The 23,964-nt window shown below is 38.3% G+C and overlaps 1 protein-coding gene across 3 annotated transcripts in view; it reads left to right on the top strand.

Moving 5' to 3' along the window:
* col14a1a (collagen, type XIV, alpha 1a) overlaps positions 1-23,964 on the top strand; it is a 281,087-nt gene that overhangs the window by 82,663 nt on the left and 174,460 nt on the right. For all 3 annotated transcript variants that reach the window (XM_056474872.1, XM_056474873.1, XM_056474874.1), the window contains exons 9-14: positions 1,790-1,951; positions 2,025-2,182; positions 12,422-12,551; positions 15,586-15,728; positions 19,714-19,843; positions 22,285-22,424. In XM_056474872.1, the coding sequence (XP_056330847.1) occupies positions 1,790-1,951; positions 2,025-2,182; positions 12,422-12,551; positions 15,586-15,728; positions 19,714-19,843; positions 22,285-22,424 (863 nt within the window). The remainder of the gene's footprint in view (positions 1-1,789; positions 1,952-2,024; positions 2,183-12,421; positions 12,552-15,585; positions 15,729-19,713; positions 19,844-22,284; positions 22,425-23,964) is intronic.

Raw genomic sequence — 23,964 nt, 5'->3', positions numbered from 1 at the left:
CATTCCTCTTTGCAGTACCTCTTAAGCTCTATCAGATTGGAAGGGAAGCGACGGTGTACAGCTATTTTCAGATCTCTTCAGAGATGTTGAATAGGATTTAGGTCTGGGCTCTGGCTGGGCCACTCAAGGATATTCACAGAGTTGTTATGAAGCCACTCCACAGATATATTAGAGGGGTGCTTTGGGTCATTGTCCTGTTGGAAGATTAAACTTTGCCCCACTCTGAAGCAGGTTTTCATTCATTTTTTTTCTCAATAAATTTGCAACAATTTCAAAAAATCTTTTTTTCACATTGTCATTATGGGGTATTGTGTGTATTGTGTGTGAATTTGGAGAAAATTAAGTACTTTAATAAATTTAGGCTGTAACAAGAAAATGTGAAAAAAGTAAAGCGCTATGAATAGTTTCCGGATGCACTGTATGTCAACATTTCTCTCTCTTAATTCAATCCCACACAAAGCATGCTGGGAACTACACATCCCCTAACCAGGTAGTTGGACCAACACAATTCCTTCATGTTGTTCCAATACAAAACGCTTAAGTTAACTAAATGGTTTACAAATTTAAGCGGACTGAACATAAAACAAATAAATTGGCCAACAAAATGACAAGAATGGTGTTGTTTCAGCTCATTTTAAACAGGTAGTTTGAACAAGCAGCAGTAATCATTTTTTTTCAGTGTACCAAACAACAAATAGTAAATCGAAGTCTGCCAAAAATTAGAATCAGTGAGTTTCCACTACATTCAAAAGTTTCTTCTACTCAATGTCAGTATAGACCATTTCAGTGTGGGGATTTCATTAGCCAATTAACATTTTCAGCTTGTTGTATTACTTCATAACTGTAACAGGATGCAATTGAATCATAACTTAACATTAAAACAGTTGTCATAACATTGTTTATCAATATATGGACCTTTTTGTATTTTTGGTATGGAAATTAAAAATATATAAAAGGAATACATTAGGACATTTGTTTTGGCTTACATCCCTCAAAATGGTATAGGGTGCACATACACGAGCATTGTACACTGATTTATATGTAGGATCCCTGTGCAATTTCTTCTATTTTTAAACAAATCAATGAAGCTTGAATGCATGCCTTATACTGACATTGAGGAGAAGAAATGGTTAAATAAAGTTGTTCTTTTTGTTTTATGTAAGCACAATGTATTCTTATAGATTTCAATACTTTGGTTGAATGACTGATGACATATGGCACACGTGTCAAATCCAGTTCCTGGAGGGCCACAGCTCTGCACAGTTTAGTTCCAACCCTGCTTCAACAAACTTACCTGTAGATTCCAAACAAGCCTGAAGGACTCAATTAGTTTGATCATGTGTGTTTATTTAGCGTTAAAGCTAAACTGAGCAGAGCCGCGGCCCTCCAGGAACTGAATTTGACACCTGTGGCATATGGTCTGTTTTGAGGAGGTTTTTTGGTATGTTTTTGGACCAACAGTTCTGGAACCTTCTTGTCTATGGTGGATGAGGGAGCTGTAAGATTTCACCTAAAATACCTTAATTTTTGTTTTAAAGATTTACAAAGGTCTGTGGGGTTTGAAATGACATGGGTTTAGTTTTAATTTTTAAGTTAACTATCACTTTATTCTGGTTGAATTGATATCTCCGAATCAACATATGTTGATCAACAAGTGTTTATCAAGGAACTTGTTGTACTGGCTAAAATCAGTTTCTGAGTCAACATAAGTTAATAACACAAGCTATTTCCTGTATATATTTCACAAATGTGAAATATGACCTGGTGTGTGTATACCGTATGTGTGTAGGTGTGAAGAATGCTGATGAAAACGAGCTGAAGGCCATTGCGTCTGAACCGGAGGACACACACGTTTATAATGTGGCTGACTTCAGTATCATGGGCACCATAGTGGAAGGTTTGACCAGGACGGTGTGTGATGGAGTGGAGCAACAGGACAAAGAAATTAAACGTGAGTCCTTATACCTACTGTATAAGTGATCATACTGTGATCAAACACCTCATGATTTTCTCATAATTAACAGAGGATTCTGTCCCAGAGGAGACGGTGTCACCTCCTCTGAACCTGCTCATTTCTGAGGTGATGGCACACAGTTTCCGAGTGTCCTGGACTCATGCGGCTGGCAGGGTGGAAAAGTATCGTGTGGTTTACCATCCAACGGATGCAGACATTCCAGAAGAGGTGACTTTATATTCGTTTTAAGATTATCTAAAGTATAAGCTAGTGTGTTACAGTTCACATTAGGAAGATATAAGCATGCAAAGCTTGCAGTTTGTCCTCTCTGCCAATAAGAATCAACTTTTTTTTAAAGAAATCACTGTGTATTAGGGTGTTTTCACACCTCTAGTTTAAAAAAGGCAGGAAAGTGGGTGAGTCCAGCTTTGTTTAGGTGGGAGTGTCGAGTGTCAAAAGAGGGAAGGGTTTGCATGAAAAGGGGAGTTTCATTACCTGCACAGCTGCTGATTTTCACAGCGGCCACAGAAACACAGACACTGGGAGATAGACAGTGACTACGTTCACATGGACATCAGTAATCAAATTATTTGCCTTAATCTGAATAAGACAATAATATGATTAGGGGTTTACATGATAGCACATAATTCGATTAATGCCACTGCGTCACCGCGCTGTGCACTTTTCCTCCGGAGTTTCATGTAATTTCAGGTGTTTCATTCTTAATTTGTCGACTTTAACTGCTGTTCGGCAATTTCACCTTTATTCAGGAACATTTCATTCATGCCCCCGTGACAAACTGAGGTATTGAATGTGAGGAACTACTGGAAGAGTGTAGTTTTATTAGATTTTTTTATACATCACACCATTTGAGAGAAAATAAACCCTCAGCATTTCTCGGTAGATGCAGAGACTTGGTAGGTGCAGAGAATAGTGTCAAACAGCCATGTGTTGATAGACTATCCTGTCACAAAATAATAGTTTTACTAGGTATTCGTTTGATTAAGGTGTTTACATGTTTACATTCGGAGAGCAGTATTTACTGCAGATCTTTCAGTCCATAACACTGTAGTGATATTAACGTACTGTAAACTTAGTAACTAAATCATTTTGACTAAGGTATGTCTTTAAAGACTGAAAGAGTACTGCTGACAATACTTACTAACTTTGCCATCTGGAGAAACATAAACAAATAACATTGATCACACTTACCAATTCTGCAGAGACAGGACAATCAACACGAGCTGGAACCGCGTCTTATTTAATAGAAGACGAGCTGCAAATCCGAATTTCACCATTTCCAGATGCAAAAAGCTCTCGGGTAAAAAATGATCCTTACAAACATATTTTTGTCACGTGTTAGCAGACCACTCTAACAATAATCCACATATGTCCACACGCGATTGGTGCTCTCATCGTGGGAAAAATGGAAAAAAGACATTTATAAACACAACACTGACAACCTAACACTGTCTCCGAACAATTCCTCTTCCACAACGTGACGTCTTCGAAGCTATATCATGCATATTAATGAATTTGCATTTTATTCACAATAGCTGATTGGTTCGAACCAAGTCTTTCTCATGAATTAAAGCTGAAAACTCAAAGACGTCACATTGTACCGGCAGGTACAGACATTCAATCTTCACACTGGAATTTACGCAGCTTCAAAATTTCTTTTCAAACCAGAAGTTGTTTTCTCTAAACAACACATTTTCCCTTATTACCTAAATATATGTGTCCTAATAGTGTTCTTAGCAACGTGGGACATATATATGACTGTCAACATCTCAAAAATGTGTTTTGGTGTTTCGTAAGATTTCTATAAGATCTTTTCAAATGCTGTCCAGTATCTGAAGCATCCCGCCCCCTATTAGAGGATCACTTCATGTAACTGAGCATTCATACAGTATGTGCCTATCGAGAATTATAAATAAAGAAAATCATTGATTTTATTGTTATTTTAACTATTCATTTAAAAACTAAGTAATGTTAAGTAATTACATGTACTTACTATATAGTTGTAGTGAGACTGGGGGTTTAAGGTTGCTTAAATTATGCATAATTCATTGTAATTACTACACTCTCAGAAATAAAGGTACACAGCTGTCACTAGGGTGGTACCTTTTTAAAAGGTACACATTTATACCTGAAGTATCCATATTGGTACCTCAAAAGTAAATAATAGTACCTAGAAATTTTAAAAGGAACACTTTTGTACTTTTTAGGTGCTAATATGTACTCTTGAGGTATTAATATGGACCTTTTAGGTACAAATTTAGACCTTTCGAAAAGGTACCACCCCAGTGACAGCTTGTGTACCTTTATTTCTGAGAGTGTATAGTACGTGCATGGAACATGTGTAACTACTGTACATCAGCCTAAAGTAAAGTGTTACCAAATCATTTAGTCTGAACTCCTCAATGTTTATTAGTCATAACAATGAGGGAAGGAAGCAGGGATGCAGAAATGCATCTGGGGAAATTCCTGATTTTACAATGGTTTAACGTTCGGAAATGCCAATAGTGCTAGTATGCCAAAACACTGATGGGGACCAGTTGGTGCACCCCTTATTATTGAGCATTATTGCATTCATGCTAAAATTCCGATGACACAATGGTGTGAATAAAAAGAAATAAAAAGCACAGTGTTATTTTTTTTTACTTTTGTATGAGGAACTATTACCTTCAGCCATTGATTCAAATTTCAAGATGACAGTTTGACAGCTTAGCAAAAGCCTCTGTTCCTAATTTGAAAATGCCTCTCTGGAGCTAATAATGAAGAAATGTTGAGTTGCATTGTTGATGTTAATAGCTTATTGTATTAAAAAGAATAGAGTATTATATATGAGAGACCCAGAGAGGGAAACCGAGCAAGTTAGCTTACCTGTATTTGCATTCTTTTTTCAGATCATGTTCATTGTGCAACAATAGATTTAATGACTGCTGTAAAAATCTATTTTTATCATTGTATTTCTTTCCTTTGTTTGCCTTTAAAATATTTTATTTACATATTGTGTAATGGCTTGCTTTTGAATTACAGCATATCTTACCATACCGTGTATGCAAACATTATGTACATAAGAGAAAATGAGAAGTGAAGAAGGGAAACAAAGGGAAAAAATGAAAAAGCACAATTACCTCAGATCCCAAATGGTTGTGTCAAACTGTCTTCATGCAATAATACATGGTTTTGAGGATAATTTATAAAAGGATAACACATGGTAGAGAACTTAATCCTGGAGCCTTCCAATTTGAGTCTTATTTTTATTCCAGCCTAAATTAAACAAATAAGACTTTCTAATATTTCTGACTTTAACTGTATATATATTAGACCCCCCCCCCGTCTATTTTTCCCCAATTTCTGATTTATGCAGAGAAGATTTTCTCAACACATTTCTAAACATAATAGTTTTAATAACTCATTTCTAATAACTGATTTATTTTATCTTTGCCATGATGACAGTAAATAATATTCGACTAGATATTTTTCAAGACACTTCTATACAGCTTAAAGTGACATTTAAAGGCTTAACTAGGTTAATTAGGTTAACTAGGCAGGTTAGGGTAATTAGGCAAGTTATCGAAAAGCGATGGTTTGTTCTGTAGACTATCGAAAAAATATATAGCTTAAAGGGGCTAATAGTTTTGACCTGAAAATATTTTTTTAAAAATTAAAAACTGATTTTATTCTTGCTAAAATAAAACAAATAAGACTTTCTCCAGAAGAAAAAATATCATCAGACATACTGTGAAAATTTCCTTGCTCTGTTAAACATCAATTGGGAAATATTTAAAAAAGAAAAAAAAATTAAAAGAGGGGCTAATAATTCTGACTTCAACTATATATATTGTTTCCCCTATAATAATGGGTAGCAAGGTGGATGTTTTATGCTTTACCACAACAGAAATCTCTGAAACGTTTAAAATAAAAGAAGATAAAAGAGTGAGACTAACTCTGCTTCTTGTAGACAATTTCTCTCCATAATTACGTGAATTTCTGAGAATGATGTGACTAGAAGAGCAATCAGTGGGCATTTTGTATGAGGATTACAATTAAAGTAACGGGGGACATTCATTTCATGGACACACATTATTTAAAGATTTTATTAATATATTTTAATTATTTAAAAAACATAGTATTTGGTGAGATGTATTAAATATATGACCATACAAAATCAATGAAAACTCTAGTATTTATTAGATTTTTCTAAGTTATACTAGTAAATGAACATGAACATACTGTACATGACCTGGCACAATTCAGCCACTTACACTGAAATTAGAGTAAATATTTTTAATTTAATGTAATTTTGAACACTTATCATTGTGTCCTTTTGTGGACCTGGGATAATCAGACAAGCTTTAATGATTTTTTCAAATGCATTTTTAAATATTCTATACCATATAATGTCTTGGGGAGATAAATGGCACCGAATAATAGGAGTGACCCATATCATGTTTAACCACTATAGAGACAGACATCAGAGCCAGTGGTAAATTACAGAAGAAGTGTCCGAGGTAAAGCTGCTCTTGTTCACACAGTCTAATAGACTCTATCATTATAAATGAATCACATACTGTATGTTCCTAAACAAATCTAAACAACTTCATTCTTGCCTATTTTTTTTTAAAAATCAGTAGTATTTGTGCGGTAAAATAACCTCTTGCCAGTCAGTTTTGATAACCAGAATAAACTGCTGCGTAATTTGTTACTAGTGATTGTCTACTATTTCAAAGTAATCTATACAGCTCATAACAGTGGTCACACAGTATGTTTACAGTGTCAATCATTCTAAAAGATGTTTATATGCACCAGTGACCCGTATCAGATTGGGGGCAAAAAATAGCTTGATTGGGACAATTTTTCCAAATATATTCTTTTGTATGCCATTGTCACGGATTGGTCAGGCTCTCACGATCCCCACTCACGAAGATCACCATCACCTGACTTCTAATGAGCACACAGCTGCATCACATTCACGAGCACCAGATAAAAGCACAGCACTCCAGTCGCTCATTGTCCGGGCTCGTCTCGACGAAAGCGGACAACTGAGCGACCACTCAGCGTAGTCATCCTCAGCTAAACAAACGATTTACTTACCTGTTCTCTTTGTATTCCTCCCTAGTCTTCCTGGTCCTCCCGTATCGTCCTGTCTTCCAGTCCTTCCAAGTCTGTGTCATCCTCTGTCAGCTGTATCTGGTGTGTGCTGTCCATCCTCGTGTATTCCTGTTACCCAGCCACGGAGGAGAAGACCCCAACATCATTCCTGATCCTCCTGGCTATCCTTCATGTGCTCCTTGTTGTCATTCAATAAACACCCTAACGTTTCCTTACCTCTGTCTCCTGTCCGCTTCATAACAGAAGCCCGGACCAATAACGACGACAACATGAGCACCCCCGATCACTTTCAAGAGCTGGTGGACCAGTTGAAGCGGATTCTACAGCCACCAGCTCCACTTTCCAACGCACCACCAGCACCGAGCACTTCCGCCTCCACAGTTTCTTCTTCGGCCCTTCCTTCCAGTCCCATGGCCCGACCAGCGCCCTACTCAGGCGGAGCGGGGGAGTGCAATGGTTTTCTGTTACAATGTTCCCTCATATTCGAAATGCAACCTTCTCTATATCCCACAGATAAGTCAAAGATCGCCTACATCGTATCTCTACTCTCTGGACCTGCACTTAAATGGGCTGAGACGATCTGGAACCAAGCCGGGCCGGTCATGAATTCCATCACTACCTTCACGGAGTATTTCAAAGAGGTGTTTGGACGTTCTGATGGGGAAGTAGCCGCTGGAGAGCAGCTGTATCATCTAAAGCAAGGTACTCTATCTACACAGGAATATGCTCTCCGGTTTCGCACTCTAGCAGCTGCAAGTGGATGGAATGAGAGATCGTTGTTGACCACGTACCGGCTCGGCTTGGAACCCACTCTCCGAATCCAACTGGCCACATTAGATGATACAATGGGTCTGGAGAGATTCATCCAACATTCTCTCCGATGTTCCGATCGTCTTCGTTCCTATCAACAGGACACCATCACCCCCTCGTCTGCACTCCTCCAATCGCCTGAGTCAACAGCCTCTCCAGAACCAGAACCCATGATAATAGAGTCTGGAAGACTGACATCAGCGGAACGACAGAGGAGGCTGACCCGGGGTCTGTGTCTATACTGCGGTGTCAGTGGACACACCCGTATGGAGTGTCCCCTTCGTCCCATTCGGACTTCAGTGAGTGTATTCAGTACGAATATTGAACAATGTAAACCACTTACTACCACCGTACAAATAACTACTGCCTCTATTTCTCTCCTTGTCACAGCCCTCATCGACTCCGGGTCAGCAGGGAACTTCATCTCCCAATCCCTCTGTCGTCAACTCCACCTCCGTACTGAGGCGTCCTCGCATATATACCAGATACAACCGATAACCCAGTGCACTCGATCTTCGACCCGTATCCATCGACAATGCGAAGACATCCTTCTTCAAGTGGGGGTGTTACATCAAGAGAGGATTCAATTTCTGGTTCTGGAGGGTGCAAATATGGACATCATTCTAGGGCGCCCGTGGCTGGTGAAGCACGATCCCATCATCTCTTGGGGCACAGGAGAGATAAAGAAATGGGGATCTGGATGTACACCTGCCTGTTTTCCAAATCTCCCTCTTCAAGGTCGGAACCCCATTTCTTTGTTTGCAACATCGGTCGAGAGCCCTCCTGAGAAGCAGTCTATCCACATTCCTAAGGAGTACAGCTCCTTTCATGATGTCTTCTGCCCCAAGAGAGCTTCCCAGCTACCGCCGCATCGGCCATGGGACTGCGCGATCGACCTAGTTCCAGATGCCCAGTTGCCAAGAGGTAGGATCTACCCGCTCTCGCTTCCAGAGAATCAGGCAATGGAAGATTACATAAGGGAGGCTCTGAGTCAGGGGTACATACGTCACTCAAAATCACCAGCCGCCTCAAGCTTCTTCTTTGTGGCCAAGAAGGACGGAGGGCTGCGTCCATGCATCGACTACAGGGTCCTAAATAACGGTACAGTAAAATACCGATATCCCCTTCCTCTGGTACCAGCCGCTTTGGAACAGCTCCGAGAAGCTAAAGTCTTCACTAAATTGGACCTCCGCAGCGCGTATAATCTGATAAGAATACGTGAGGGGGACCAATGGAAGACAGCATTCGTGACCCCTACTGGCCACTATGAATATGAGGTCATGCCTTACGGTCTGGTCAACGCCCCCTCCGTATTCCAAAACTTCATTCATGAAGTCCTCCGGGAGTTTCTTCACCACTGTGTAATAGTGTACATAGATGACATCCTCATTTACTCCCGGAGTGAGGCCGAACATCGCCAACACGTTGCGGAGGTCCTACACACATTGAGAGAACATCACCTCTACCTCAAAGCGGAGAAATGCTCATTCCACCAGAAGTCGATTCATTTCCTGGGATACATCATTGACCAAACCGGTATACGTATGGATGGGAAGAAAATTGAGGCTGTTCTATCCTGGTCAGAACCCACTTCCATTAAGGAGCTCCAGAGGTTTCTTGGGTTTGCTAACTTTTATAGACGATTTATCAAGGACTACAGCAGGATTACATCACCTCTCACTAATCTCCTCAAGGGTAAACCCAAAGGACTGGAGTGGACCAAAGAAGCAGCCGCAGCCTTCCGCCTTCTTAAGAAGGAGTTCACAAGGGCCCCACTCCTGACTCATCCTGACCCAAATCTTCCTTTCGTGGTGGAAGTGGACGCATCCACCACCGGCGTCGGGGCAGTATTATCTCAACATCATGATACACCGCCCCGACTGCATCCCTGTGCCTATTTCTCTCGGAAGTTGAGCCCGGCGGAGCAGAATTACAGCATAGGAGACAGGGAGCTTCTAGCAATCAAGCTAGCCTTGGAGGAGTGGCGTCACTGGTTGGAGGGAGCCAAACATCCGTTCCAGGTGATCACAGATCACAAAAACCTCCAGTACATCAAAGAGGCCAAGAGACTATGTCCACGTCAAGCCAGATGGTCACTTTTCTTCTCACGTTTTGATTTCTCCATTTCCTATCGTCCAGGACCCAAGAATCTAAGAGCAGACGCTCTCTCTCGTTTACACGAGCATCACGATCATGAAGAACTCCCAACGAAGATTCTTCCCGAACACATCTCCATTTGTCCGATCACCTGGAACGCTCCTCCAGTCGTTGCCACTCCGGAAGCTCCTGCTCCGCCGGGATGCCCTCCTCATCGGCAGTTCATACCACCTGAACACCGGGTAGATCTGATCCACTCCTTACATACCTCGCTAGGCACTGGACATCCAGGGATCAACAATACTCTCTCGCTAGTATCCCAACGATTCTGGTGGCCAAACATGGCAAGGGATGTGAGGCAATATGTTCAGGGCTGTAAGGACTGTGCCCAATCCAAGAGCCCACGTCATCTACCCGCTGGAAAGCTCCATCCCTTGCCGATTCCGAACCGTCCCTGGTCACACCTAGGAGTGGACTTTATCACTGACCTCCCTTCGTCAGAAGGTAATACCTGTATTCTAGTCATAGTAGATAGATTCTCAAAGTTTGTCAAACTAATCCCTCTGAAAGGTCTTCCCACAGCCTTTGAAACTGCCGACAATATCTTTAATCAAGTCTTCAGGTCATTTGGTATTCCAGAAGATATTGTGTCGGACAGAGGTCCACAGTTCATCTCACGTCTATGGAAAGCCTTCTTCAAGCTCCTAGGTGTGGCCGTCAGCCTCTCTTCTGGATATCATCCCCAAACCAACGGGCAGACAGAGAGGAAGATTCAGGAGGTGGGACGGTTCCTGAGGACCTTCTGCAGTGGTCACCAGAACTCCTGGAGCCAGTATTTGGGCTGGGCAGAATATGCCCAAAATTCACTGCGGCAACCCTCCACCGGACTCACGCCATTCCAGTGCGTCCTGGGCTTCCAACCACCGCTCTTGCCCTGGGATGGCGAACCATCTGATGTCCCCGCAGTGGATCACTGGTTCCGGGAGAGCGAGAGAGTCTGGGACGAGGCTCATCAACATCTGCAGAGGGCAGTCCGTCGAAGCAAGGTAACCGCCGATAGGAGAAGGTCTGAAGAACCCAGATACACACCCGGACAAAAGGTGTGGCTATCCACCCGGGACATACGCATGCGACTGCCCTCTCGCAAGTTAAGTCCCCGATTTGTTGGTCCCTTCACCATCGTGGAACAGGTTAACCCCGTCACCTACAAACTACAATTACCCTCTCACTACCGTATTCACCCTACATTCCACGTATCACTCCTGAAACCCTATCACGATCCTGTTCTTCCCTCCACAGAGCCTGACCACGAAGAGGAACCCCCTCCTCCACTGCTCCTAGAAGAAGGAGCCGTCTACGCAGTGAAGGAGATCTTGCGTTCCCGACGTCGTGGTGGCCAGTTGGAGTACCTGGTGGACTGGGAAGGGTACGGCCCCGAAGAAAGGACATGGGTTCCCAGAGCTGATATTCTCGATCCTAGTCTCATGGTGGAGTTTCATGAGAGCCACCCTGAGTTCCCAGCGCCTAGAGGCAGAGGGAGACCACCACGGCGTCGGAGGTGTCGGCCCTCAGGAGCGGGCCCTGGGGAGGGGGGTACTGTCACGGATTGGTCAGGCTCTCACGATCCCCACTCACGAAGATCACCATCACCTGACTTCTAATGAGCACACAGCTGCATCACATTCACGAGCACCAGATAAAAGCACAGCACTCCAGTCGCTCATTGTCCGGGCTCGTCTCGACGAAAGCGGACAACTGAGCGACCACTCAGCGTAGTCATCCTCAGCTAAACAAACGATTTACTTACCTGTTCTCTTTGTATTCCTCCCTAGTCTTCCTGGTCCTCCCGTATCGTCCTGTCTTCCAGTCCTTCCAAGTCTGTGTCATCCTCTGTCAGCTGTATCTGGTGTGTGCTGTCCATCCTCGTGTATTCCTGTTACCCAGCCACGGAGGAGAAGACCCCAACATCATTCCTGATCCTCCTGGCTATCCTTCATGTGCTCCTTGTTGTCATTCAATAAACACCCTAACGTTTCCTTACCTCTGTCTCCTGTCCGCTTCATAACAGCCATAAAGCAAGTAAATGAATAGAGGAACAATTTGAGGGAAAAATAAAACGATCTGACAGACTATAATGTGTTTTAGAAGTAATTTTCATGCTTTATTAAAACAAAAAGTCAGTTTTTTTATAAAGCAATGACAGTCTTGCATTTTTAACAGTCAGTAATGTCAAAATATATTTTAAGACCAGCTTATTGTCTTTATTTTAACCCATTTGTTCTTTTTTTCCCCTTCTTTATCATTTTGTTATGGGTGACAGCACAGTTCTATAAATATTATGTGCTCCAGTTTGGCACATTATTTAACTCTGTTTTGGTCTTATTGTTCCTAATGGCTCTCTGAACTGCTGTCACAAACCACTGTTGTCTTGCTGTACAGATTGTGGTGGGCGGTTTGGAGAATTCTGTGGTCCTGCAGAACTTGAACTCTTTGACTGAATATGAGATTGCGGTGTTCGCTGTGTATCGCAGCGCAGCGAGTGATGCTCTCAGAGGCAGCGAGATCACACGTGAGTCATCTCTAAACTCAACCCAACATCTGTAAACACATGAGCTGCACAACTGCATCCTTCTTCATTTGTATATGTCAACATATACATTTATAATATATCTTATTTATTGTGTATATATTTTGAGCATTTTCAAATAATAAATTCTTTCTAAAATATAATGAAATATTAAAAAAAAAAAAAAAAAAAAAAAAAAAAAAAAAAAAAAAAAATATATATATATATATATATATATATATATATATATATATATATATATATATATATAATTTTCTACAAATATTTTTTTGGGTTTATATAATTACTGTATGAATATATGTAAGATATATTCTTATATAATATTTATATTTTTATATATATATTTAAAATATATTTTCTTACTAAATACATTAATTTAACATTTAAGCAAAATCAAGGAACTTTTTTTTAAACTTTTAAAATTGTACTTTAGATCTCAATTTACATTCTGTTGGAAGGTTTCTGTTCTATTTGACAGTATGGCTCAGCGCAATTTCACTGTAAAACGGTGTTTACCCACAAACCACAGGCTTGCTGTATATCTTTCTCCTCTTAATAGCCTTTACTGTGCAGGTCTTTCAGCACCTCCTAATAGTGTACATTTATTTCCTAACCACTACTTTTGAGCAGATGCCCGTCAGTCAACCCAGCAGGACAGGACTGAAGGCTGCAGTTTTTAGTGCTTCATTAAAATGTCTTTGGTTTAAAAGTTTTTGGTTTGTTGTCTTAAAAACTGTATGAGCTCATTCCAGGATGAATTTCTTTCACACTTTATCAAAGTCATCTGTAACTTTCACACTTTTCCCAGAGTCCAGCTGTAGCACACGTCCTCTAATCTGACAAATACATAAAAATGTTTTCATAATCATGTTTTTTTTTAAATAAAGTTCAAAGTAGAAGATTAATAGTGCTAGATATAAAAGTTATAAAATAAATATATAAATGTAAAATAGACAACATTTTGTTGAATATTATTTAATTTCATTTATATATATATATTTTTTACACTTTTATGCTTTTATATTATGTTATATATTATAACAAAATCATTTAATTTACAATGCAAATGGGGTACATGCACAGCTAGAGTTTTTCAGCCAATGATAAACTTCCGCAGAACGCTTACTGTGACTTTTTTCAACTTCATAAGGTTCCTTTTACAGCATCGAAGTTGTAATGTAATTACAACACATTCAGTTAAATAGACTTAAACTTTCATTTAGTTGTTTAAGTGTAAAATAAGTTGAAAGACCGTTAGCACCGTGATGATCAGTAGGGGAGCGCATAAACTCTATAAACTGAGTACTATAAACTGTCATATTTTAAAAACATGGCGGGGTAAAATAAAATTTAATGCAGTGCTTCTTGAGACCCACTTTATATCGTAAATCTATCAGACAGAGAAGATCCCTGATTTTTAAAGAAATCAGACCTTACATGTGGCAATTTTATAATGGAAAGACAGTTATCCGGAAGTGCTGAGGCTGGCTGGTTGAAATTAAAGGTCTGTGTGCATATACATCATTAATTAACCTTATACTTTAAAACATTAATTTCATTTAATTTCATTATTTTTATAATAGTGAATTGTACTGAAAAAAATATTTAAAAATGTATTATATACTGTATTATATATCAAATCTTATAGTATATAAATATTATTTTAATAAATGTTTTAATTTAAACCACTATTATATTTACATATTTGATATACTAAAATTGTATTACTTATTTTAATTATATTATTCTTAACCAATTGAAAAATAAATCTATATTTTTTTAATTTGACCAAATTTAACTAAATAGTGTTTAATCTAATACAAACTTGTTTTTCCAATTATTATTAAATTAAGTTAAATTTTAGCCACACACATGAATAGTGTTTTAATTGGGCTAAAGAGCCTTTTATTTCACTGTATTATGCCACTGTCATCACACACACAAAAAAAAAAAATAATAATAAGTATATATATTTTTTTCACATTGTCATTATGGGGTATTGTGTGAAGAATTTTGAGGAAATAAAGGAATTTAATCCATTTGTACCAATAAAGCGCTATGAATTCTTTCTGGATGCACATATTCATTCATTCATTTTCGTTTCGGCTTAGTCCCTTTATTAATCTGGGGTCACCACAGCGGAATTAACCGCCAACTGTGTGCAAACTCCACACAGAAACGCCAACTACCTACTGCGCCACTGCGTCACCATATATATAGCACTACCTACTGCGCCACTGCCTCACCATATATATATACATATATATATATATATATATATATATATATATATATATATATATATATATATATGGCGAGGCAGTGGCGCAGTAGGTAGTGCTATATATATATGTGTGTGTGTGAAATAGTCATGACTCTTTAGTCATCAGCTATATTTTTGTCAGTTTTTTTCCCCTTTTTTTGTTTTCAAAACGTCCAATATAATATAAACAAGCCTGCGTTGACAACTAGAATTAAACGAAAGTAAATATATATTGGGTGAGCTAAAATTATAGTTTAATTTCATGATTCAATTTTTTAAAATAATGATGCTAAATTTGACCCACGCTGGCCCTTAAAGATATTAATGCCCCGTTTTTTGATCTTGTTTTAGCCAAACAGTTTTTAACACTATGGGATTGTAAATCATATGATTTTAGTAAAAGTCAATGACTGGGAGACTTGAATGTTTTATTAAAAACCTGGTATATGCATTTGAAATATACCCAAGGGTAAATTTTACCCTGTGGCAGTTCTAGTGTTAATAAAATGATTTAATCATGTCATGATAACAGATAATAATAAGATACTTATAAATAATAAATATTTTCTCACACATATACATCAGCTTGCTTGTTTTTTGTTGACAAAACACTGAAAAAACACTGACAAAAACACCTATTAGAGAAATTAATGCAATGCAAACACATGCACTTGCAAACACGAAACTGACAGACACTTACAATCCGCTTATGCTAAGTCTGAATGTGTGATTTGTATGTTGGTGTGTTCTCAGAAGCTCTGCCCACAGTGAGTGATCTAGAGCTGTACGATGTGACAGACAGCAGCATGAGAGCCCGCTGGAGGGACGCAGAAGGGGCTTCTGGGTACATGATCCTGTACGCTCCACTGAGCAGCGACACTCCAGATGAAAGAGAGGTGAGCCTGCAAATGGGCTTTGTGAGCGTTGCTGTCTGTGTCTCAGTAAACGTTAAGCCCTCAATGACACCATGACACGTCCACCAAAATAGTATCTTCACTCTTACGCTATTTTCATGTGAAAGAAGAATAACATTCATCACGTCTGAGTTCACCCGATCGCGCTTTCATCTGTTTCAGCAGCTTTCATGCTACTTCTAATGGTGTTGCTGTTGTTTTTGTGTTTAGTGATGTGAAAAGTATTGATATTTCGACACTTATCAATAGTGAAGTATTGGGCAAGATACAATGTTGCTTTTTTGTAGTATTGATATCTGCTGTGCTGCTAGTGAGTTCAGATGCACTGCAGTCCCACATGCCCACATTCTTATTCTGCTTGTCCCAAAACCATGTTTAACCAGTTTCTGCCATTTACATTTACGTTAAAGGGATCGTTCATCCAAAAACAAAAATTTACTCAATATTTACTCAGTCTCAGGTTGTTATGAACCTTTATGAGTTTCTTTCTTCCTTTTGAAGAATATATATATATATATATATATATATATATATATATATATATATATATATATATATATATATATATATATATATATATATATATATATATATAATATTTTGAAGAAAGCTGAAAACTTGTAACTATTGACTTCCATTGAAGGAAAAATGGAAGGCAACGTTATAGGTGTTCAGTTTTCCTCCAAATATATTCTTTAGTGTTCAACAGAAGGAAAAAACTCATAAAAGTTTGGAACAAGTAGAGGGTGGATAAATAATGACAAAAAATATTTTCAAGTGAACCGTCACTAGCCTTTAGCTGATGCTTTTATGCAATGTTACTCACAGCCGTGAACATCCAGTGTCAGAGTTTGGGGTAGGGAGGAGTCTAGGACTCAAATGCGGGGTGAAAATGGGTATATAAAATACTCTGAGGGGTAAAGCATTGCCACACTAAACTTGACTTGGCTGGTCTGGCAGGGAAGAAACAAAGACAAGACTGGAGAAACCAAATAGGGAAAGTGACGGCAAACTGGCACAAGACAGCAAACACAGAGAAGCTTTAAAGGTGCAGTAGGTGATTGTTTCAGAAACATTTTTGATTGTGCGGGTTGAAAGTCTCTTCACATTCCAATAGTAATGATTAAAGTAAATTATCTAAATGTATTTATATGTATTTTTAAAATCCTAAATCAATATTGGAGTTACTTTTGCACGCTGGAGGAAGGATGACACCATGGCTGAAATATTTCTTTTAGACAGGTAATGTTATGTTTTAAAACTATTTTAATCATGCAAAGCTTATGCAGATTTTGTTGTTTTACGAATAGGTTATATGCACCTATATGCACATATGGACTGTTACCAGACGGTAACAGTTTGAACAGGTCTCGCACCCAGCACAGTACCTGTTCGAACTGTGGTAGCACCGAGCACAAAAACAGGCAGACACAGGAAAAGTTTCTTTCCTCAGATCATCTACCTCATGAACAATTAAATATTCCCCTACTGTGCAATAAACGTGCAATACTTCTCATACACACTTGTACACAGCAACTTATAACATTAATACACTGCAATACTTTCTCCATTGGTATTTGTACACAGCACCTTATAACCTGTATATTTATAACAAACGATCTTTTTGACTAATTGCCCCTCTGTTTAATGTTTAATGCTTATCGTTTTTTTTTTTCATATTTATTTTGTGTTGTCACTTGCCACTTTATGCACACTGGAAGCTTCTGTAGCCAAAACAAATTCCTCGTGTGTGTTAAGCACACTTGGCACTAAAACTGATTCTGATTCTGTACAGAAGTGTTGTTCAGCCACTGAAATCTTCCGGCGAAAGATTGATGTGACTATTTTAAATTTCATAATGGAAATGCTTTTACAGCATCAATAATGTAGATTTTTATTTAGTTTAACAACAAAACATCAGTAAATAGCACTATTCCGCCTAGCTTGCATTACAGAGGTAAAGTTGGTTTTATATTCACACCACATTGGTTTATTTTTAAACAATGACGACCCGTAACACGGTGCCTATATTGTTTACCATGCTACTTGGAATATTCGGTCTGAAATAGCATGTAAGTATGGCTTTGTGATAAATGCATCCCGCTGACCAAGCACCATAGTAACTTTAAGACAAAGAGCGTGAGAGAGTGAGACCAGCGATCCTTGCATGCATAACATATTGCACATTATGACAAGTTTTGCTTGCTACACAAGTGAAAATGTGCTAGATATAAAACAGTTTTTCATTCTTAATTGTAATATTATAAAGTACTGTAAAGTTTTCAACTGGGGAATGACATGATCTTGTGAGTTGTCTACGGTCATCTTTATGGTGCGCATTCGTGATTTTAGAAGGCGTGGCTTTGGATGGCAGGGGAAGGACTGTGCTTTTAAAGCTATTATGCTAACGATTAGCATTTTGGCAGATCACCAACTGCATCTTTAAGCAAGAACAATCAATAAACAAACAGGTGAAGAGAAACTTATGATGGGATAACAAGATGGGAGGGACTAGATACTAGACAGAAGAGCACATTGTGAAAAGAGACAAAAATGGAAGCCATGTACTCGTATCTAAAACAGGACTAGAACATACAGCCAATAGCCTCTTTCACACATACAGACCTTTCCAGAAAATTACCGGCAAGGTCTGTATGGGTGAACAGGCCCTTTTTAAAAATACCGGTACATTTGTTCTGGCAATTTTCCGGAATTAGAAATATTAACATTCACGTCTAGAACATGTTGACGTGAGATGTCTACTCAAGTCAATCAGAGCATTCAAAAGAATTCACATCCGCGCTGTTTACGAAAGTTAAAGCCTTTGAATATTTTTTCCAGACACATTCAGCTGCTAGATTTTAGTCAGATAATGTTTCTATGTTCCTTCTTAATGCCAACTGTGGAAAAAATTAGCGATAAAATGCTTATGATAAACTGCTGTTTGTTTACCTTCAAGCTCTGCTTCAGGTGCTTGACGCTTGTGCAAGTGAAGAAGTGCACCAGCACACACACATTATATTATGTACATCTTGACATGCAAAAGTAATCCTCCATATGTAATCATTAAATTTGTTCACAATACTTATCCATCCATAGAATTTGTAGTCAAATGAATAAACATTTAGCAGCGTTTTTTTACTGGTATCGATGTGTGAAAGGGGAAAACTCATTATCCTCATGTTCATATGAAACAAAGCACGAAAGCATGCGACCGCATGTAAACATGAGCCATGTGCTTCACACAATGCCAACACAAGACACAAGACTGAATGCAAAACACAAGCAGATTATAAAAACAACATGCATGTTCAGATCGGAGTGACAAACGAAATTGAAACCAACTTGACAGAAACATTGAGGTTGAACAGCTCACCGCAAACAAACAACAAGAAAAAGAGTGCGCCATCACTGGCATGCCCGATAACCTTGATTATCACTTAACAACAGGTTTTGTGAAACCACAGACAAATGTCTAAATCAGAAACAAATTGGTGCTGGTTCACTTAAGCACAAATCACACAGTGTAAACGTGTCGTAGACACCCGTGAAATATTTGACATGCAGTGCACAGACCAACGGTTCAAAATATTTTTTTAATTTAAATTTTATTAAAATTTTTTTGGTCTTGCTCATGCTCTCATGTCATTTCCTTATCACTTCTCGTGTGCGTTTGCAAGCCAAACAGGCAATTGTCGCTAGTGTAGTCATCCAGTGTGTACTGTCACTAACCCATTCTGCAGTGTGAACACAGCAGCGAATGAATGCCATCACAGAGAGTCATGCAGTTTTGAAAACAACAGTAAACATTGAATATCACACAGTGTAAACTCTGCATTAAATGAAAAAAGACACGGAACCATATTATTTTAATGAATTGTTTTATGATATTTTTCAGTGGTATTGAAAATAGTATTAAATAAGAGACTGTATAAGATATATGGTGACAACAGTATTTGTGATGCAGCTGAAGGTGGATGAGACAGTGACTGATGTGGAGCTGACGGGGTTGATTCCTGACACAGGGTACACCGTTACAGTCTATGCCACTTTCGGAGAGGAGGCCAGTGACCCTGCTACTGTTCAGGAGACCACCAGTAAGTGAGAACACCTCTGTTTCCTGTCACACTCTGTTTAGATAATGGACAGTGTTTAATGGTGCTGTTTTGAATTCTGCAGAACAGATTATGGTTACCCAGAATAAAGAATAATAGTAAACACACAGAAATGATTCAAACGTGTCTCATGTAGTGTAGATCAGTGTGTTTCAAATTTTTAGATACAACAGATGTACGATTTCTATTAAAAAAATTAAAAAAACAAGACACGAATGTGATTGAGGTATGTTTTTTGGAAAATATTCAGTTAGAATTATTCTTGGTTTGTGTGATGCATGACACACACACATGCACATTTGACAAGTAGCCGGTGCACAGTAGACGTGGGATGCATTTACATCATATTCCATAGGAGCGTCTGTCTGATTAAACTATAATAAAATGGGAACAGCTGAGAGAAAAGGAAAATTCATGTTAGATGTCAAAACAAAAGACTGTAAACTGGATGGGGAGGAAATAGCTGATAGAAACAAAAAAATTAAAGCAACATCAGCAGAATCACGCAGAGGTAAACTCAGATCGTTTTTATTTGCCCGAGGGTGTGCTTTTGCTTAACTGAACTGGAGTAGCCTCTCGCTTGAGTAGATTTAGTCGACTAAAATCGTATAAAATTTAGTTGACTAAAACTAGACTACAACGAAAATGATTCAGAAGACTAAAATATGACTAACTAACTAAAATGGAAATGTAGTCAAAAGACTAAGGTTCAATCCCAATTCTACCCCTTAGCCCTTCCCCTTACCAATTGGTGTCCCAATTCTCTTTAGCTTGAAGGTGTAAGGCTAAGGGCTAGATACCCCTTGAAACTGAGATTTTTTAGAACGACAATTACCAAGAGGTAATAAAATTTTCTAGAATACACTAGCTACAGATTGCACTGTGGCACAGTGGGTAGCACGTTCACCTCACAGCAAGAAGGTTGCTGGTTCAAGCCTCGGCTGGGTCAGTTGACGCTTCTTTGTGGAGTTTGCATGTTCTCCCCGTGTTTGCGTGGGTTTCATCCGGATGCTCTGGTTTCCCCCACAAGTCCAAAGACATGCAGTATAGGTGAATTGGGTTAGCTAAATTGTCCGTGGTGTATGTGCGTGAATGAGTGTTTCCTGTGCATGGATGTTTCCCAGTGATGGGTTGCAGCTGGAAGGGCATCCGCTGCGTAAAACATAAGCTGGATAAGTTGGCGGTTCATTCTGCTGTGACGACCCCAGATTAATAAAGGGACTAAGCTGAAAAGAAAATGAATGAATAAATGAACACCAGCTACAGCCACAGCATGACTGCACATGGAGATAAGGAGATGGACAAATCAGTTTTTTTTTTGTCATTATTACAAATGTTTACAACAAACAAGCACATGCTTTAATACATTCATAACTGTGTTTGTGTTTTACCGTCATGCTTTAAATAAAAAGAAACACTAAAATAAAACCTGCTAAAATTCACTATATGTAATTCAAAATAATAACTCCTGTATAGCAGTCCCATAACATTTTGTCACTCGATGACACTCGAATACCCTGTCAGAAAAGTCTAGTGGCTGGGCATGACCTTTTTACAGTGTATGGTATAATGTTAGTGTTGTTTTCGTGTGTTTACATAGATATGGCCACGGTGTATACACAGTAAAGTTACGATCTTATTACCACATTATATTGTTTTGATAACATAATATATGCCTTCAATGATTTCCTGAAGATAAATACCAAAATACAATGCAACTGGAATAACTACAGCAGTCCTGATCGTCGATGTCATATGAAGCAAGAGATGGCAATGCCATAGTATGACATGTGCAGGTGTTGTAGTGGTGTCTCATTTCTTAGAGGTAAATTTTGAAGCCCTTCCCCTTCACACTCTGTTTCTAGGGCCGAGGGGAAGGGCAAGGGGAAGGGGTACAAAAATAGAATTGGGATTGTGCCTAAGACTAAAACTAAATCCAAATTTGCAGTTAAAATTAACACTGATGCATAATTTCCAATAACCATTTAAACAACCATTGAATCTGATTTGAAGATCTTCATTAAGATTCATTCATCTACAATAAGAACTGGATTTATTAGGTATGTGTATAAGTACATTCTAATATTTGTTTTATTATTCTATAAAGGTCTAATAATTCATTCATTCTTTCTTTCATTCATTCATTCATTCATTTTCTTTTCGGCTTAGTCCCTTTATTAATCTGGGGTCGCCACAGCGGAATGAACCACCAACTTAACCCAGTGATGGGTTGCAGCTGGAAGGGCATTCGCTGCGTAATACATATGCTGGATAAGTTGGCCGTGCATTCCGCTGTTGCGACCCCAGATAAATAAAGGGACTTAGCCGAAAAGAATATGAATGACTGAATGAATCATGAATATAAACAATGTAAATATTCAGAAAGTTGATGTAAATAACCTTTAGCCCATGTGTTCCTGCAGTGTCTCTGAAACCTCCACGTAACTTGCGGGTCACTGAGGTTGACCACAGCTCTGTCCGGCTCAACTGGGACGCAGCGTCCAGTAAGGTGAAAGGATACCAGGTTATCTATGTCAAGACAGATGGTGTCCAGACCAATCAGGTGATCACTCATTCTCTCTCTGTTAAACAAACACACACCAACAAACAGACGTGCAGATAGATTTTCTTGAGAGTTTACTAAATTCAATATCAGATACATGTTTTACCAAATAATGTTTTGCTGGGTAAGTCCTGTGTGTAAACTGAATGACACTTCCTTAACTTTGTTTGTAATTAAATATTGATTAGGTGATGACCTAATCCCAGCCCCTTTTCAGGCAATATTGTCATGTGACTCCAGTGTGAGTAGTTCTAAGGCAAAGCTCAATTGTTTTGTTAAAGTAAAACACACATGGAATTATTTTTTAAGTTAAAGAGAAGCATTAGCATTTGTAGTACCTGGTTAGCATGTTTTGACATGTTGTTTGCATGTTTTAGCCAGTTGTTACCATGCTTTAACATTTCCTTACCACATTTTACCTAAGTTTTAAAAACATTATGGCATGTGTTAACATTTATTTAGAATGATTTTGCAAATTGATAGCATTTTAGCAATTTAGCAAGTTTAGCATGTTTTATTGGTTTCTGACACATTGTCATCATGTTCCATCATTTTTAGCATGTTTTTTGCTAAACCACACTATTGTTTATAGTGTGGTTAAAGCTGTTTTGAGAAATGTTAGAATGATTTAGTAAGTTGTTACAATGTTTTAACATTCTGTTTGTGTGTTTTAGCAAGTTGTTACCATGTTTTAACATATAGTTTAGGTGTTTTAAGTGGCTTTCTTTGGTAATGTGATAGCATGTTTTACCATTTTAACAAGTTGTTACCATGTTTTAACATAGTTTAGGTGTTTTAAGTGGCTTTCTTTCTTGCTTTAAGTGGTAATCTGTTAGCATGTTTTAACAGGCTTTAGCAAACATGTTTTGACAAGTTTCTAACTTTACCATGTGTTATTATTTTCAGCATGTTTTGCCAAGTTTATTGCATTGTTCAATAAGCTGTTACATTGTTTTAACATTTTGCTGACATGTTATGCAAGTTGTTACCATGTTTTTTACATTTTGCTATTATGTTTTAACAGACTTTAACAAACATGTTTTGACAAGTTTGTAACTTTCTACGTTGCTACCATGTTTTAACATTGATTTAACATTTTGCTAGCATGTTTTAGGAAGTTTAGGTGTTTTAAGTGGCTTTCTTTGGTAATGTGTAAGAATGTTTTACAATTTTAACAAGTTGTTACTATGTTTTAACATATAGTTTTGGTGTTTTAAGTGGCTTTCTTTGGTAATTTGTCAGCATGTTTTAACAGGCTTTAGCAAACATGTTTTGACAAGTTTCTTACTTGTTTTAAGAAGTTATTACCATGTTTTACCATTTTGTTAGCATGTTTACCAAGGCTTTAACAAGGCTCTAACATGTATTATTATTAAGTTGGAAGCATTTTCTACAAATTCTTTGCATGTTCTAATGGTTTCTCACATTTTTTTCCATATGTTATCATTTTCAGTATGTTTTGCCAGATTTATTGCATTGTTCGATAAGCTGTTACATTGTTTTAACATTTTGTTAACATGTTTTAGCAAGTTGTTACCAT

The sequence above is a fragment of the Danio aesculapii genome, chromosome 16, assembly GCF_903798145.1.
Source record: "Danio aesculapii chromosome 16, fDanAes4.1, whole genome shotgun sequence".
NCBI lineage: Eukaryota > Metazoa > Chordata > Actinopteri > Cypriniformes > Danionidae > Danio > Danio aesculapii.
Note: the sequence above shows the minus strand (reverse complement) of the source record. Positions and strands in the feature narration are given on the sequence as shown.